This window comes from Mytilus trossulus, chromosome 1 (genome assembly GCF_036588685.1).
Source record: "Mytilus trossulus isolate FHL-02 chromosome 1, PNRI_Mtr1.1.1.hap1, whole genome shotgun sequence".
Taxonomy (NCBI): Eukaryota; Metazoa; Mollusca; class Bivalvia; order Mytilida; family Mytilidae; genus Mytilus; species Mytilus trossulus.
This window is the reverse complement of record NC_086373.1, coordinates 35863768-35881012: the sequence shown is the minus strand read 5'-3', so window position 1 is coordinate 35881012 and position 17245 is coordinate 35863768. Positions and strand designations below refer to the sequence as shown.

General features: G+C 33.3%; 1 protein-coding gene across 1 annotated transcript; it reads right to left on the bottom strand.

Annotated features, from left to right (window-relative positions):
* Window positions 1-5220: 5220 nt before the first annotated feature.
* On the bottom strand, window positions 5221-12895 carry LOC134722950 (NADH dehydrogenase [ubiquinone] 1 beta subcomplex subunit 7-like). The gene is made up of 3 exons (XM_063586587.1): window positions 12692-12895; window positions 6116-6284; window positions 5221-5397 (listed from the first exon to the last, which is right to left on the bottom strand). The coding sequence occupies exons 1-3, from the start codon at window positions 12813-12815 to the stop codon at window positions 5298-5300; spliced, it is 393 nt and encodes a 130-aa protein (XP_063442657.1). The 5' UTR covers window positions 12816-12895; the 3' UTR covers window positions 5221-5297.
* Between the last annotated feature and the right edge of the window lie 4350 nt (window positions 12896-17245).

The following is a 17245-nucleotide window of genomic DNA, read 5'->3' as shown; positions in this document are numbered from 1 at the left end:
CACAGGGACATATCTAGAGAAATGTAAAATTTACGCCACCCAAAATCTGACTTGAACTGAGTTTTCCGGTAATATTATAATGATTTCAAATATTTTGTGAAGTCAAACTGATGTTACGAGAACAAACACGAAAATTTCAGCATTTTTTCATATGTATAAAGGGGCGTTATTTGGATGGAGAGTTGTCTCATTGGCACTCGCACCACATCTTCCTATAACTAATTACTCTAAAACGCCATCAGTATAACCACTCTGGACTCCACCTTAATTCTAACTTGGTCTGAGTATTGTGGTTAGGTTATAAACGCTATCAGTGTGTATTAGATTCAAAACGTTATAAGTTGACACAAACTAAATTTAGAGATATCATTTTAAGGACGGACGTGTACGGACGGGTGTACAAAAGGCAAATGGTAACTCTTAATTTCTCATCCTCTGCGGTGGAGACATTAAGATATAGAAAGAATAGAGGGAATGGCCTAAAGATTTTAAGATTAAAGATATGAAGGGCCCCCTCTAGATCCTCGCATATCACCATCTGATCAAACATTTAATTACTAGCAACATTTTAACATAAAAATAGTAACCTGTTCAAATTTTAACTTTACAGGAATAATATGGGGTTCGTGTTGTTTATTCTTTAGTTTTCTATGTTGTGTCATGTGTACTATTGTTTTTCTGTTTTTCTGTTTGTCTTTTTTCATTTTTAGCCATGGCGTTGTCAGTTTGTTTTAGATTTATGAGTTTGACTGTCCCTGTGGTATCTTTCGTCCCTCTTTTATATGATACATGTAACTGTTATACTTAAATATTGTGGTTTCCTTTAAATTGCTGAATTGTAAATATATTGTAATCGGAACCATAATCTAACCTTCATATTCAAAATGTAATTTTGTAGATTTTGATACGGATGTGATGCTTTTAGACGTATTGAGAAGACACTCAACTGTTAAGACAGTATTTCAGGGTTACAGTCAGAATTTCATTCATGTTGTACATTAAATTTACGAAAAATTGTTGTCTTTGAGTTTCCAATAAATTAAAATATAAATATCAATCATGATATTAACCTTTAATTTAAACAAGCTGGCTTCTTTTTAATTGGAACGAATCGTTATTGATATTAGATTATGATCATGCGACACGGTGCTTTTTGTCCGCTTTTGCTTTTTGTCCGATAATTTTGCTTTTTGTCCGAAACTTTTGCTTTTTGTCCGTTTTGCCTTTTGTCCGATAATTTTGCTTTTTGTCCGAAACTTTTGCTTTTTGTCCGTTTTGCTTTTCGTCCGATTATTTTGCTTTTTGTCCGTTGCTTTTTGTCCATTTTGCCTTTTGTCCGACACTTTTGCCTTTTGTTCATTGCTTTTTGTCAGTTTTGTTTTTTTAGCTCACCTAGTTTTCTCGTTTGAATTGTTTTACATTGTTTTAAAATAATCGGACTAAAAGCAAAACGGACAAAAAGCAACGGACAAAAAGCAAAAGTTTCGGACAAAAAGCAAAATAATCGGACAAAAGGCAAAACGGACAAAAAGCAAAAGTTTCGGACAAAAAGCAAAATTATCGGACAAAAAGCAAAAGCGGACAAAAAGCGAAATGCGGACAAAAAGCACCGTATCAATCATGTTTGCTACAATTTTATCACAATTAGCTTCTCCGAATCTGGGAAATTCAGGGAATTTCGAACTCATACATATATTAAATATATATATATTCCGGACCATATGAGTATTTGGACCATACGCGTATGGTCATGACCATGACCATATGCGTATACTCATATGGTCCGGGCATACGCGTATGGTCCGACCGTACGCGTATGGTCGGACCATATGAGTATAATACTTGTTTGGTTACTAACGGGCCGGACCATATGAGTATTTTGACCATATAGGTACATTTTTTTTTCAAATTACATTACAAAATAATACAAAAAAATTATCTAAAAAAAAAACAATGATGGTAACATGACAATGTTTTATTTTTTATAGTTCAAATACTACGTAAAATTAAATATTGATGCCATAGTTAGTTTTCATCGATAATTACATTCTTGCATGTAGGCTTCGGGTTGTGCCATTTACTTCCACATGGTATAATATTTTTTTTTGCATTTGTCTTGGTTGTGTACGATCCTTTTCATATGCACATTTTATTTGCGAGTGAAAAGCTAGCCTTTTTGTAGCTGCGTACAGTGATACCGATGTCTTGGGCCATTCCGATATGTCTACGGTGTTTTGAGAAGCTCTAGATCTCCAATATCGTAACATGATTGCAATACACCATATTCACAAGACAATTTAAAGAAACTATGTTACTTTCCAGTGAATTCCTTGTGTAATAGTTCCTCAAGAAATTTTTGGCATTTATTTGTTTAAGTCGACATATTGCCATTCAATCGTTAATGACCATCGGTATAAAATGTGTTTATTATAGTTTTGACAAGTAAGTTAAATTATCTATGTGAAACTTCTAATTTTTATTAAGATAATATTTTTATTAAATAAAATAATAAAATTACCTAAATAATAGCGTCTTTTTAATGAACAGTCATACCATATGAAGAGTTTAGAAATATTAAAAGTAAACTGTAACAGAGTATTAATTACCCCGACCATATGAGTATATACCCATATGGTCATGACCATACGCGTATGGTCCAAATACTCATATGGTCCGGAACATATATACATTACTGAAGAGAAATAATTGTCGAAATACGGATCTGGTGTACAAAAAAAATATTGACACCTTATGTTTGTGGCATAACATCGTGGCCACAAGTTAAATGTTTTCTGTTTAGTATTAAATTTATATTAAGATCCATTTTGTTACATCTTGTGATCAATTTTATTTGGCTATTTCCAATGGCAGTTAGCAGGGTTAAAGAACATCATTTGCACAATACTTAAATTAATAATTTTGGGCCTTGATTTGGACTAACTTAAAAACTGGACCAATAATCAAAAATCTAAGTACCGGTACATATTTAGATTCAGCATATCAAAGAACCCAGAGAATTTAATTTTGGTTATAATCAAGCTAGGTTTAATTTTGGACACTTTGGACCTTAATGTAGACCAATTTGAAAACATGACCAAAAATTAAGAATCTGAATACACGGTAAGATTTAGGATATCAAAGAACCTCAATAATTCATTTTTTGATAAAATCAAACAAAGTTTAATTTGGACCTTTTTGGTCCCTAATTCGTTGGGACCAAAACTCCCAAAATCAATCTAAACCTTCCTTTTGTGGTCATAAACCTTGTGTTAAATTTTCATAGATTTCTATTAACTGATACTAAAGTTGTTGTGCAAAAACCAAGAAAAATGCTTATTTGGGACCTGTTTTGGCCCCTAATTCTAAAACTGTTGAGACCAAAACTCCCAAAATCAACCCTAACCTTCCTTTTATGGCATAAACCTTGCATTTAAATTTCATAGATTTCTATTTACTTTTACTAAAGTAAGAGTGAAAACCAAATGTCTTCGGAAGACGACATGATACCAATTTATGACCTAACATTTTTCAATTTTTGCGGTCAAATAGAAATTTCCCTAAAATTACCAATTCAGGGGCAGCAACCCAACAACCGGTTGTCTGATTCATCTGAAAATTTCAGGGCAGCTAGATATTGACATGATAAACAATTTGACCCTTTTTGCTCTAAATGCTTTGGTTATAGAGTTATAAGCCAAAATCTACATTTTACCCCTATGTTCTATTTTTAGCCATGGCCACCATCTTGGTTGGTTGTCCGGGTCACTGGTCACATTTTTTTAACTAGATGCCCCAATGATGATTGTGGCCAAGTTTAGTTAAATTTGGCTCTGTAGTTTCAGAGAAGATTTTTGTAAAAGTTAACTACCACAACAGACATAGACGGACACCGGATGCCAAGTGATGAGAAAAGCTCACTTGGCCTTGTGAGCCAGGTCAGCTAAAAAAACAAGAAACATGTATAAATTACATAAGCAAACAACAACTTCTGTAATTTAGATTCCTGACTTAGGACAGGAGCAAACATTTGCAGCGGGATTACCGGTAAACGTTTAAATGGTACCAAACCTTCTCCCTTTTCCTGAAACAATAGCATAACATCACAACATAGAAAAACACATAATAAAATATCAATTGGAAGGCTTAAATCTATCAAAAAATGTTTCTTCATTTTCTTTTTATAATTATTTTTTGTTTGTTTTTGTTTAAAGTTAATGGATTTAAACGGTCCCTTATATTCAAAACTGCAAATGTAAAGATTGTTAAAATTAAGGAACTTTCATTGTTGACCCCCTTACTAAAAAGATGCAATAAAGGAACTTTGAATTTACATTAAGGTTTGCTTCAAACTGTCTTTTTTAATAATTAACCTCCCTTGATAGTGGATAGACAATTCCAAGAAAAAAGAAAAAAAAATCAAGAGGAGAATGACTTTTTGGACCAAATATGTAAATCATGTATATACATTTTTGTAGGAATTGTGTTTATTTCAATAAAGCTAATTTGATATGGTACAGCATATGCTTAATGTTATCTATCAAAATGCAACAATTACGTCCCTTTACTTAGGAACACAAATCTGTTTATCATCCAAATCATAATAAAGCTTGCCTAAGTAGTGTTCCACATTTTGTAAAATGCTATGAAGATATGCAAGGCTTATGTTGTACTGTTACACCACTGTCCTAGGTTAGAGGAGGATTGGGATCCGAGCTAACATGTTTAACCCAGCCACATAATGTATGTATGTGCCTGTCCCAAGTCAGGAGCCTGTAATTCAGTGGTTGTTGTTCATTTTTTTTTACATAAAAAAGGTTGTTAGTTTTCTAGTTTGAATTGTTTTACATTGTCATATCAGGGCCTTTTATAGCTGACTATGCAGTTTGGGCTTTGCTCATTGTTGAAGGCCTTATAGTGACATATAGTCTCATTGGCAATCATACCACATCAATTTTTTTATATTAACTTGAATTAGCACAAGATATGCTATGACAGACAGATGGATAGACATATGAAGAGAAAGGTGAACAAACTAGGCAGAAAGGATTAAGAATAATCCTCAAAGATGTATGTGTTCATACATACAGAACATACTTGACAGTTATTTGAAAATGCTCATTTAAGACTATAAAATTGAGAATGGTGTACAAGAAACAGCAAAGCAACCAAAGGGCAGAAAATATGTACAAAACTTCATATAAAAAGAGCTACAAATGAAGGCAACTTTCAAGTCTTTGATAAGTCATCAAAACTTTAATAGAAAACAAACAAATAAAATAGATCTAATTAAGATGTAATTAACCACCAATATCTTCTCGTAATTGTTTTTCCCTAATTCTTTTCTGGCGTTTTAGCAGTCTCTTTTCTCTTTCATATTCCTTCATTCTTAACACATAACTGAAAATAAAAAAAAACATTACTAGTACAATTACATGACAAAAATATCAAATTTAATGCTGTAATTGCCAAAGAGTTATTGTCAAAATTAATTGTTGCAAAGATGTAACTTTATGGAAATCTTGATATGAAATAATGCAGCAGAATACCAAATGTATATATTTAGGATCAGAAACTGCTTTATTAACACAACTAATCAACAGCAGAAGGTCATCAACAGGTCTTTAATGTATCAAGTAATTACGGAACCCAGAGGCATCTTTCAGCTGGTCCTTAATTTAGTTCAAACATAATATTTTAAGCCTAATAATTTCAAGAAAAATCTAATGAATATCTGTATTAAAAGCAGGACAGAAATGTTGTATACTGGTACATAATATATACTGTGGATTCATTTATTTTCGTGGATTCAATGCTGAAAACTTACATTTTCGTGGTTATTTGATTTCCTGGTTTTGCCAATCTCTAAACAAAGCCTCTTGAAAATATGTTATTCGTTGAAAAATTTGAATTTGTGGTTTACCTCTACCCATGAAACCCATGAAAATTGGTATCCAACAAATAAGAATGAATCCCCAGTACAATTCTTTTAATTCTTTTAATTCATTGATTTTAAAACACAACAAGGCCCTTTCTGTAAAAGAGAGTTGGAGTTCCCAGGTTACCCATGGCCAAGACTATCTGGATTATATTGAAAACAATTAGAAAGTAAACATACTCATCAAATTCACAGTTTTCAAAGTCATGTTTTGAATGACCACATTTAGATGTCATAAAGAAATGATCCTGCATACATTTTCTCCATTCTATATATAGATGGGCACAGTAACCACGATGTCTCAAAGGAACCTTTGCAACATCCATGTCTTCTGCACTAACCATCATGACTGAAAAAATTAAATCAATAAGAATTAGTTATAGCAGCTATACTAGAAAATCAAGTTCAATTAATACACATGTAGAGTGGGGTGCTCATTTTCGCCACATCTTTTCATGTTTTCTACAGTTTATGTTCAGGTCTAAATGTTTTTGAAGTATACTGATATTTCTATGTAAAGATAACTTCAAATGCAAAATATTCTTAAGCTTGAAAACATGTTTGTTTGAATATAATCATCTGAAAAGTTAGATTAAAGGGTGTTTGAAATTTCCTGATTTTTGTCAATGGGGGACACATGTTCGCCGTTTTAACACATCTATTTAAAACCAAATAATCACAGCTTTAAACAACATTGATCAAATCAATTTCATTATAGATGAATAGCAGACATTTCAAAGGTGTCAAGAACTGAAATTTAGGGCAGTCAGTCAAAGAACTACTTAGAAATACTTTTCTTTGAATTTGTGTTTTTTCTTCAGGAAACTGGCCAACAATTGTTGTCCCTTTATTTCGGTCCTTTTCAGTAGGTGCCGCAATTTTGTCTCAGTTTTAAAAAATAATCAGCCATCCATTGAAGTTTTTACACCTCAAAATCAATAAACGGCGAAATTGTGTCCCAGGCGAATATTGGCGCCCCACTCTACGCGTATTGATATCATATATCAATACACGTAGAGTGGGGCGCCAATATTTCACCTGGGACACAATTTCGCTGTTGATATCATATCATACCTAAAAATGTCTTTAGATCAGACAGTTTATTAAATTTATATCCGTAACTCATTCTAAAGTTTCACCAATCCAAGATCTAGATTATTGATAAAGCAGTACATAATATAGAAGGTTCTGTTAAATCATAAATCATTATTGAAAAATAATGATGCTGTAATCTTGATCATAGATTCAGGGACTCCCAAAAATACTGCAGCAACGTAAAGGCATGAAAGGGTAAAATTGAGAATGGAAATGGGGAATGTATCAAAGAGACAACAACCCGACCATAGAAAATACAACAGCAGAAAGTCACAGCAGGTCTTCAATGTAAAGAGAAATTCCCGCACCCAGAGGTGTCCTTCAGCTGGCCCCTATTTTGGCTAAACAAATATATACTAGTTCAGTGATAATTAACGCCATACTAATTTCCAAATTGTACACAAGAAACTAAAATTAAAATAATACAAGACTAACAAAGACCAGAGGCTCCTGAATTGGGACAGGCGCAAAGATGTGGCGGGGTTAAACATGTTTAAGAGATCTCAACCCTCCCCCTTTACCTCTACCAATGCAGAAAAGTAAAGGGCAATCTTTAAGTTAATATAAAGTTACATGTAGAACCAGAGCACCATATGTACACAGAGTTTTTAATAACTTTGGACAAACAAGACTTAGTATTGACAAGACTGACTTCTAAAATGGTTCAAACACACAGACATGTCAAAGGGTATCATGATTTTGTGAATGATTATTAACAAATTTATCAATTCAAGTTATTAAGCAGTGGGTTAAAAGTATTGATTTGGAATTTCAGATGTCTCAATGCCAATGGGATCTATCTATCAGACAAAATTTTAAAATTTGGTCATCACAATTAGACAAACAGCAGCCTAAGGAGTGGTATCACATTGGTTAAAATTTTCCCAGCCTTTGAGATAGAGTAAAATAATTATAGAGAATCTTTGAGGAATATTTCTGAAAATTACTTTTCATCAGTAGTATAGATCAGGTTGGGACCCCCCCCCCCCCCCCTGTATGGTGATTATACCTTTGTAGAGGGATTATCCTTCTATAGAGGAGTATTTTGGTTTAGACTGGATTTAAATCAAAATAGGGCAGAATGGCATTCTGATTTAAATCCGTCTATACAGGTATAATCACCATTCAGGGGGTTTGTTCTCAATGAAAATACTGGTTTAAAACAAGGCTGTGTATTGTCAACAGTAATATTTAATATATTTATTAATGATTTAATTGATGATATAAAGTTGTTAGACATTGGTATTAATATTGATGGTGAAAAATTATCTATCTTGCTGTATGCCGATGACATAGTTTTATTAGCAGAAAATGCTGAGGATTTACAAAAATTATTAGATGTTTTAAATGTATGGTGTAATCATAATAGTTTAAAAGTAAATTTAAGAAAATCAAATGTTATACATTTTAGAAATCCTTCTGTAGCCAGATCAGATTTTCATTTTAGTTTAAATGATGAAAATATTGAGTATGCTTCAAATTACCAATACTTAGGTTTATTGTTAACAGAGTTTTTAGACTACTTATTAATGGCAAAAGCTGTAGCCAGGTCAGCAAGTAGGGCATTAGGTTTACTTATTGTTAAATGTAAAGCACATGGTGGTTTTCAGCACAATATCTACAAAAAGCTATTTGATACGATGGTTTGGTCAGTCATAAATTATGGCTCGTCTATTTGGGGCACGAGAGATTTCTCGTGCATCACTGCAGTACAGAATCGCGCCATGCGTTTCTACATGGGTGTGGGTAAATATACCCCAAACGATGCTGTGTCAGGTGACATGGGCTGGAAACCACCATGTGTTAAACAGTGGATAAATATTTTTAGACACTGGTCCAAATGTACAAAAATGGACAATAAACGAATTAATTATAAAGTTTTTAAATGGTCAGTGATGATGAAAGGTAGTTGTAAATTAAACAAGAGGCTCTCAAGAGCCTGAATCGCTCACCTTAATTTTTTTGGTTAAATCTCTCATCAATGATTATTTTGGCTTTTCAATTTATTTAAATGTTCTTTGAATCGTCCTATTTTCTTCAAAAGCAAAAAAAAAATCATTTTCTCCTATGTTCTATTTTAGCCATTGGAGCTATGTTTCTTGACATACAAGGAAATGAAATATAAAATTTATACTAGATACTCTGAAACTCATTTAGCCTAAGTTTGGCTGAAATCGATACAGCAGTTTCAAAGGAGAAGATTTTTAAAAGTAAGTCAACATGATGAACAAATTGTGAAAAAAAGTCATTTAAAGGGCAATAACTCCTTAAGGGGTCAATTGACAATTTTGGTCAAATTGACTTATTTGTAGATCTTACTTTGCTTTAATATTTTTGCTATTAACAGTTTATCTGTATCTATAATAATATTCAAGATAATAACCAAAAACTGCAAAATTTCTTTAAAATCATCAATTCAGGGGCATTATACCTGAAAAACCAGTTACCCAATTTCGGCTGAAAATTTCAGGACAGGTAGATCTTGACCTAATAAATACTTTAACTTCTTGTCTTATTTGCTCTAAATGCTGGAGTTTTTGAGATAGAAGCCAAAAACTGCATTTTACACTGTGTTCTATTTTTAGCCATGACGGCCATGTTTTTAGACGAAATAAAAAATAAAGCACAATATTATTTTATACACCCTACTGATCATTCAGTTGAAGTTTGGTTGAATTTGGTTAAGTAGTTTTAGAGGAGAAGATTTTTTAAAGTTAGCAAATATGATGAACAAAATTGTGAAAAATTGTCATTAAAGGACAATAACCCCTTAAGGGGTCAATTGACAATTTTGGTCATATAAAACTTATTTGTAGATCTTACTTTGCTGATCATTTTTGCTGTTTACAGTTTATCTTTATCTATAATAATATTCAAGATAATGACCAAAAACTGCAAAATTTCCTTAAAATTACCAATTAAGTGGCAGCAACCCAACAATGGGTTATTTGATTCATCTGAAAATTTCAGGGCTGATAGATATTGACCTAATGAACATTTTTACCATGTCAGATTTGCTCTAAATGCTTTCGTTTTTGAAATATAAGCCAAAAACTGCATTTGACCCCTATGTTCTATTTTAAGTAACGGCAGCCATGTTTTTTGACAGATCAAAAATCAAAGCACTTACTTTGTGCAGGATAATCTAAGGAACAATCATGCTAAGTTTCATCCAAATCCATTCCATAGTTTTAGAGGAGAAGATTTTTTAAAGTTAGCAAATATGATGAACAAATTGTGAAATTGTCATTAAAGGACAATAACCCCTTAAGGGGTCAATTGACCATTTTGGTCATATTAACTTATTTGTAGATCTTACTTTGCTGATCATTTTTGCTGTTTACAGTTAATTTTTATCTATAATAATATTCAAGATAATGACCAAAAACTGCAAAATTTCCTTAAAATTACCAATTAAGTGGCAGCAACCCAACATTGGTTTGTTTGATTCATCTGAAAATTTCAGGGCTGATAGATCTTGACCTAATGAACATTTTAACCCAATGTCAGATTTGCTCTACATGCTTTCTTTTTGAGATATAAGCCAAAAACTGCATTTGACCCCTATGTTCTATTTTAAGTAACGGCGGCCATGTTTTTTGACGGATCAAAAATCGACACGATTTGTGCAGGATAATCTAAGGAACAATCATGTTAAGTTTCATTCAAATCCATTCATTTTAGGCCAGGTGAGCTAAAAATTGGTGCTACAAAGTTATGGAGATGTTGAAATCATTTGATTTTGAAAGATATTGTAAAATAAATGAAAATTTTCTTGATAGTTATCTCAGTTAGAAGAGAAAATGTTTGATAAATATAAAAAAGACTGGTGTACCAGAATTTTTTCATATAGTACCGGTTGTAAATTGAGAACATATAAACTCCTTAAACATACTTATAACACTGAGCAATATTTGCTACAAAAAATGCCACAGCGCCATCGTAGTGCTTTTTCAAAGTTTAGATGTGGTGTAGCACCATTAAAAATTGAAACTGGTCGATATGAAAGAAAAAATCTAGACGAAAGTCTGTTTTAACTGCAATATTTTAGAGGATGAAAAACATGTACATGTACTTTTAAATTGTCCCTTGTATGAAGATCTAAGAGTTAAAGACATGCTCTTTTTATTGATATATTGTGTCATAATGATATGTTTTTAAACTTGTCTGATGAAGAAAAATTTATATATATGTTTAAAAATACCAATATTTGTAATATTGTTGCCAAAACCTGCAATAACATTTTAACTAGGAGAAACAGTATCCTACCGTAGTCTAAGATCGTTCATCTTGTCAGTTCGTTAGGTATTTGTGTTTGAACTTAACACACGGGGAAACTCCGCATTGATGTCACTACGGTACTTCTGGCGTAGAAAAACAGTGCAAAATACGTTTTTTCTGCACTTTTGAATAAAAAAACATTTCTAAAGGTAAGTTTTCATTGTTGTTCTCAATTATTGCCAAAAAATGCCAATTTTCTAATGCCCGTTTCAATCCCAACTTCCGAATATTTAAAAACATTCTAGAACTTCACAAAATCCCATTTCCGGCCTCCATTGCTTTGTGTACATTCCATTCAGCGTCATCAATCTTGTGGCAGGCAATATAGGTCAAGCAAAACGTATTTTTAGGAATTTAAAAATGACATGCTCCTTACCTCTTTCTCGATTTTCCCACGAAAAAAGCTCAACCAAAATGAAAGGAGAACTATATGAAAAAACGATGCCCATGCGATAATTTTGAACAGGCATATAGAGTTGGTTAATAAGAAACCATTTACATTTATTTTTCATAGAATTTTTTTTTTTATTCATTATGAAAAGATCGATATTCTGACTATCATGACTGTATGTAAATATTCATACAAAATTCCCTTGATGTCAAAAGGGATGGCAAAAAAAGAGTTTTCCTGTTGAATAAAACCCAGAACTATTGCAAACTATTTTGAAGCAATATCCCAGAAAGAAATAACGTAATTGCTATAGACTGAAAAATCCCCTAATTGACAGTAGAGCAATTTGATTGGATATAACGAACTGACATCACGTGAGTTTGACGCCATTGCAATTTTAATGTAAACAAACAAGGTCAGAAGGTTCCGTATGGGACATCATTGTACATTTAGTTACTGACAAACAATTACGAGTTATCAAGCTTGCCAATGCATGGTTATAAAAAATTAAAGCTAAGTCTACTGAAAAAAAAAGAAAAAAATAGCCTTAGTATAACGACTTATCATTACACCTGGATATTTTATATCATTAACTATAGTATTTGTAAATTGTAGTATTTTATTAAATGAATAAGTATTATTTGTATTTTAATAGTCTCTCATAATTCTTTTAAGAATGGCACATACATGTATTTAATTGTTTTAACTATGTTTACTGTATAATTAATTTTATAATTGTATCTTGTTTTAATCATGTTGTATGTGGTGAGACTTTAATAAACTATTGAATCTGAATCCCAACCTGTAGATCAGTTATCATTTTGATTGAAGCTTTGTGTCGACCAACTTTAACCCGTTTTGAAAAGGGCCCACTATTTGACTGATTAACTAGTCTTCTAGCTCAAATTTGGCTAATGCTTATAAGGTTTTTTCAACACTTTGTCAAATGAATTTTAGTTGAAATATACATGTCATGTGTAAATATTAACCTCTTTCTTTTCTTCCATTTTGAAATCCTAACATAGGATCAAATGTTGGTGCGTTGCGATAATCAGGAGCAACATCTGGATTCAAGATCTGGGCATCAATGGCCCTTGTCATATGTCCACCCATAGTAGCGGTCGCTACCAGAATTTGCGAAGGACAGAGGGGACAAATAAGTTCCTTATATCATTGACAAAATATGTGTTCATGTCTTTATTAAAACAAAAAAATATAAGTAAAAGATGTTTCAATCATTGAATTTTACAAGCACAGAACTTCACTACTTTGATATCTGCTAATTTATATCAAACTATTAAACAAAATAAAATGTAAAATGAAATTATTTGAAATGATATAAGCCGTGAGTTTGACCAAAACCTAGATTACTATCCGAGTGTGTACCCAACCTACAGAAAAGAATGAAATAATGACAATTTTCCTAATCTGTTACTTTGATGAAGATGACGACGACACATTTTGTATTAAAAAAAATCTTTGTTTAAAGTTAGAAAAATGAATACATGCAGCGTCGCCATAAGTAAGCCGTCATTTGATATGATTATAAAAAGGCAGTGACTATTTGACCGGCACAGGCTAAATATAAAATAACTAAAAAGCTTAATGATCTATTAAACCATAGATTTTACACAGATTTGGACATCAACTTTTTAAAAATATTTAAGAAAAAAATAATTCAGTAATGTATACAAATGACGAAGTTATAAATTATTTATTTATGAACATCTTCAATATTTTAATTTTGATTGTATTGTTTCATTCATGCTTGATATTGTGATAAAATGATTTTAAATTATTATTAAGTTTTTGTTTTATTTTACTAATCACATCAATGAACAGTTTTATTCAGTGCCAGCCAAATAGCAAATTTGCTATTTTGGCCGGTGCCGGTCAAATAGCCACTGCCTTATAAAAAACCAATACCGTAAAGTAGATCTGCTATAAAAGGCCATGTATGAAATTAAAATTGAAACTTGTAAGCCTCACGCGCGTTTTGTCTACAAGACACTAGCTCATCATTGACGCTCAAATATATATATATATAAAAAAAAGAGTTAAAAAGGCAAAATAAAGTTCGAAGTTGTTGACCATTGAGGACCCGGCCGAAATTCCTAAGAGTTTTGCTGAACACACTGACAGCTTATGTAATATATTCCTGGTGTAGAATAGTCATAGATCATAGGCGGATCCAGGGGGGGGGGGGCAGGCCCCCCTTTTGTGGGAAAAATTTGGTTGATTATATAGGGAATCACTGTAGCATGACTGGAGCGGGCCCCCTCTTAGGTCAGTCAGCGCCCCCCCCCCCCCCCCCCTTTAGGCAAAGTTCTAGATCCGCCACTGTAGATTACTCTGACGCCCAACAACTATTTTGCCAAACAAGCCCACAGACCCCGCTTGTCTGGCAAAACAGCCGTTGGACGTCAGAGTAATCTCGGACCAGGTGTAGAAGCGCCTAACTATTTCTAAAATTAATAAACTTATCAAAGATACAGAGAAATGTGTACGCTATGAGGCGCAAACGATTCGTCGTTGACGCTCGAAAATAAAAAAAGAGCATAAATTGCCCCATAAATACGAAGTTGAAGATCAATGAGGACCCAAAATTTCTTAATGTTTTCCCAAATACAGGTAAGGTATTTATTCCTGAGATACAAAAGCTTTAGTATTTCCAAAATTCAGAGTTTTGTATTTTAATTATGACCATATAATGATAAGTCATGTCAATACAGAATTGCTAAATTCTGGACTGGTGATCGTGACCCTCGTAAAACTATAATATCAGGGTATTAGTGTAAATTTATAATACACTTGTATCATTGCTCAACAATTTTGTAATTTCTGGCCTATTGTTAGACTTCGAAATATTTCTAAAATGCACTAGCTACGAGATTGAAAAAATAAAATAAAATATGATTATATGGTTTGGTTCAATCATTCATAAAAGTGAAATAATGAAATAATGATCCGTTTTTGGGAGCAAATTTGACGCTACATTTTTGTCAAAATAAGCAACGAAATATCGCTGATGAAGATTGGTTACGCATGCATAAGTCGTATTCAGTCATTAAAAGGAAAATAATGTCAACATTGAAGCGAAGATGATGATATGTGGATGTTTAACGTCCGGCTATCCTGTCTGGATATTGCGGACTGGAAAAAAACTGTTCACAGATCGGTGTCTGTTTGTCGTTCAAGGCCAAGGCCTTCATTTTACTCCGACTGCATTGTTTTGACTGGTACGGAATATCAGGTCATTTTGCTAGCATGGCTGTTTGTATTGCCTCTTTCGATTCAATGTTGACGGGCGATGTGTGTGATGGTGTGCGCAGTAGGTCTGGGTCGTTGATGTCAAACCCTTCATCGAAGTCGACACTACAGCGCTTGCCTCTGTCATTTGTGGAGGTGTAGAATACCAGGTGTGGCAGACCTTTTTGGGGTTGTAAGGACTGGTGACAATATCCTCAGATTGACTACAATCCCAACTGGTTCCCCTTTGTACTTTGTTGGTGTAAGAACTTGACCGACTATTGTGTCTCTTGCCTCGGTTTGCGTGATGTGGTCTACGCTGGTGGTTTGTTGATTTTGAGTAGCAGGTACAACGGCTGTTTTGTTGGCCATCCACTGGGCGTAACGGTTAGCGTTGCATCTCATGGTAGATGGTGGCTTGTTCTTGCTTTTCAGGGCCGACTCAGGTTTCCTAGATGTAGAATCTGGTTCCTTGACCTTGATCCAAGAGAGCTGAACTGATAATTGGTCAGAACTGACGGAGAATTTCCATTCCGGCTCTTTTCCATCCAACTTCATTGTTACCAATACGGCTCTCAGTTCATTAGGTAGTTCCATAATGTCTGTCAGTGATGTTTACGGTTCTAAGTTCAACTCACGAATACATGTACATTGAAGTGAAACATAGGTTTCTTATTCTTATACAGGTAAAGACGTTAATTAACTTGTTTTTTAACCTATAACATGAAATCAAATAAACATATAAAAGTCCAATTCCCGTGACGAGGTTGCAATCTATTTAGAATTATGTTTATGTTTATATCGGGTTATGTGACCGTCGTGAGTATTCGGAGGTCATCTCGACAGTTATTAGATGGCGTCTTAACTAAAATAGGCATTAAATTCTAATATATTTTATCGAGTACATGCTTTGTCAACTGCTTAATTCAGACTTATTGTAATTTGGATATTTACGTTTTAGTATTTTATAAATTAAATTTGAGGAATTGAGTCAAATCGTTGACCATGAATTTGGAAGCTAGTGCCCCTTTAAAAACATGGGTCCGCTTCATTTTTACACTCACATTCTGAACTGTTTAACATCGTGCAGACATTTAAAAGAATGCAGCGATAAATTTTGATGGTCGTTCTTGATCCCTTCTTAATGTGTCATTTCTGTTGCCTACTTTAAGCAATGTTTGAACTTTTTTTGCAACTTTCCAGAAATTAAAACTTTTAAAAACTAGGTAAAAAACTATCTTTCTTTGGTTAATAAATTTGGTTTCAGAATATCAACATATGTAAATAATGAACATCTGCTTTAAGTTTGTTCGGTTTTCAAATATTTCTAGAAATGAGAGAATAAAATTGAGAATGGAAATGGCGAATATGTCAAAGAGACAACAACCCGGCCAAAGAGCAGAAAACAGACCACGACAACAACCCGGCCAAAGAGCAGAAAACAGACCACGACAACGAAGGGGGCAGTTTTCACACAGCGATAAAATCCTGCACCCAAAAGGGGCTACAGTTATCCCCTAACAAAACTAGTTCAGTAAAAATTGACGTCATGCTAAAGTCCAAACTAAAATGATTTTTTTTTAATTGAAATGATACAAGACAGAGGCTCTTGACTTGAGACAGGGGCAAAAATGCGGCGGGGTTAAACATGTTTAGTGAGATTTCAACACCCCCCTATACCCCTAGCAAATGAAGAGAAAGCAAAGGGCGTATGACATTTGAACCGATTTTGAAAATGTCCATTCTTTCATTTGCGCCGATTTTATATTTTCTCCTAATTGGATATACAGGTAAGTTACAGGTAAGTTCATACTTTTAAATTGGCTGAGCACAGAGTATATAAAAAATCAAGTGACATTGCAGTTGGTAAATGGCTATCCCAATGTTTCGGGTTACCATGCATCCTTGAAAGTTGAACTGATGTGTTAATGATGTCTTTGTCATATTTGTATTTAAATTAACTTTGTGATTGACAAAAAGTTAGGCAGCAACCATTTGATTTTCTGGGGTGGGGTGGGGGTGGGGGGTATGGATTTTTTTTCTGGACAAACTCTTTTTTTTCGCCTTTGGCGAAAAACAATCTATATTTTTGTCGACAAGTCGAAAACAATATTGTTCTTTCAATTAAAGCATTACATATAGTGGCAGCTGAGGGTGAAACAAACAATTTTTTTCTCACGGTCAAAAACAATTTTTTTTTCTCAAAAAACTGGAAACAAACTTTTTTTTTCAAAAAAAATCCATAGCCCCCCCCCCCCCACCCCCCAGAAAATCAAATGGTTGCTGCCTTATAA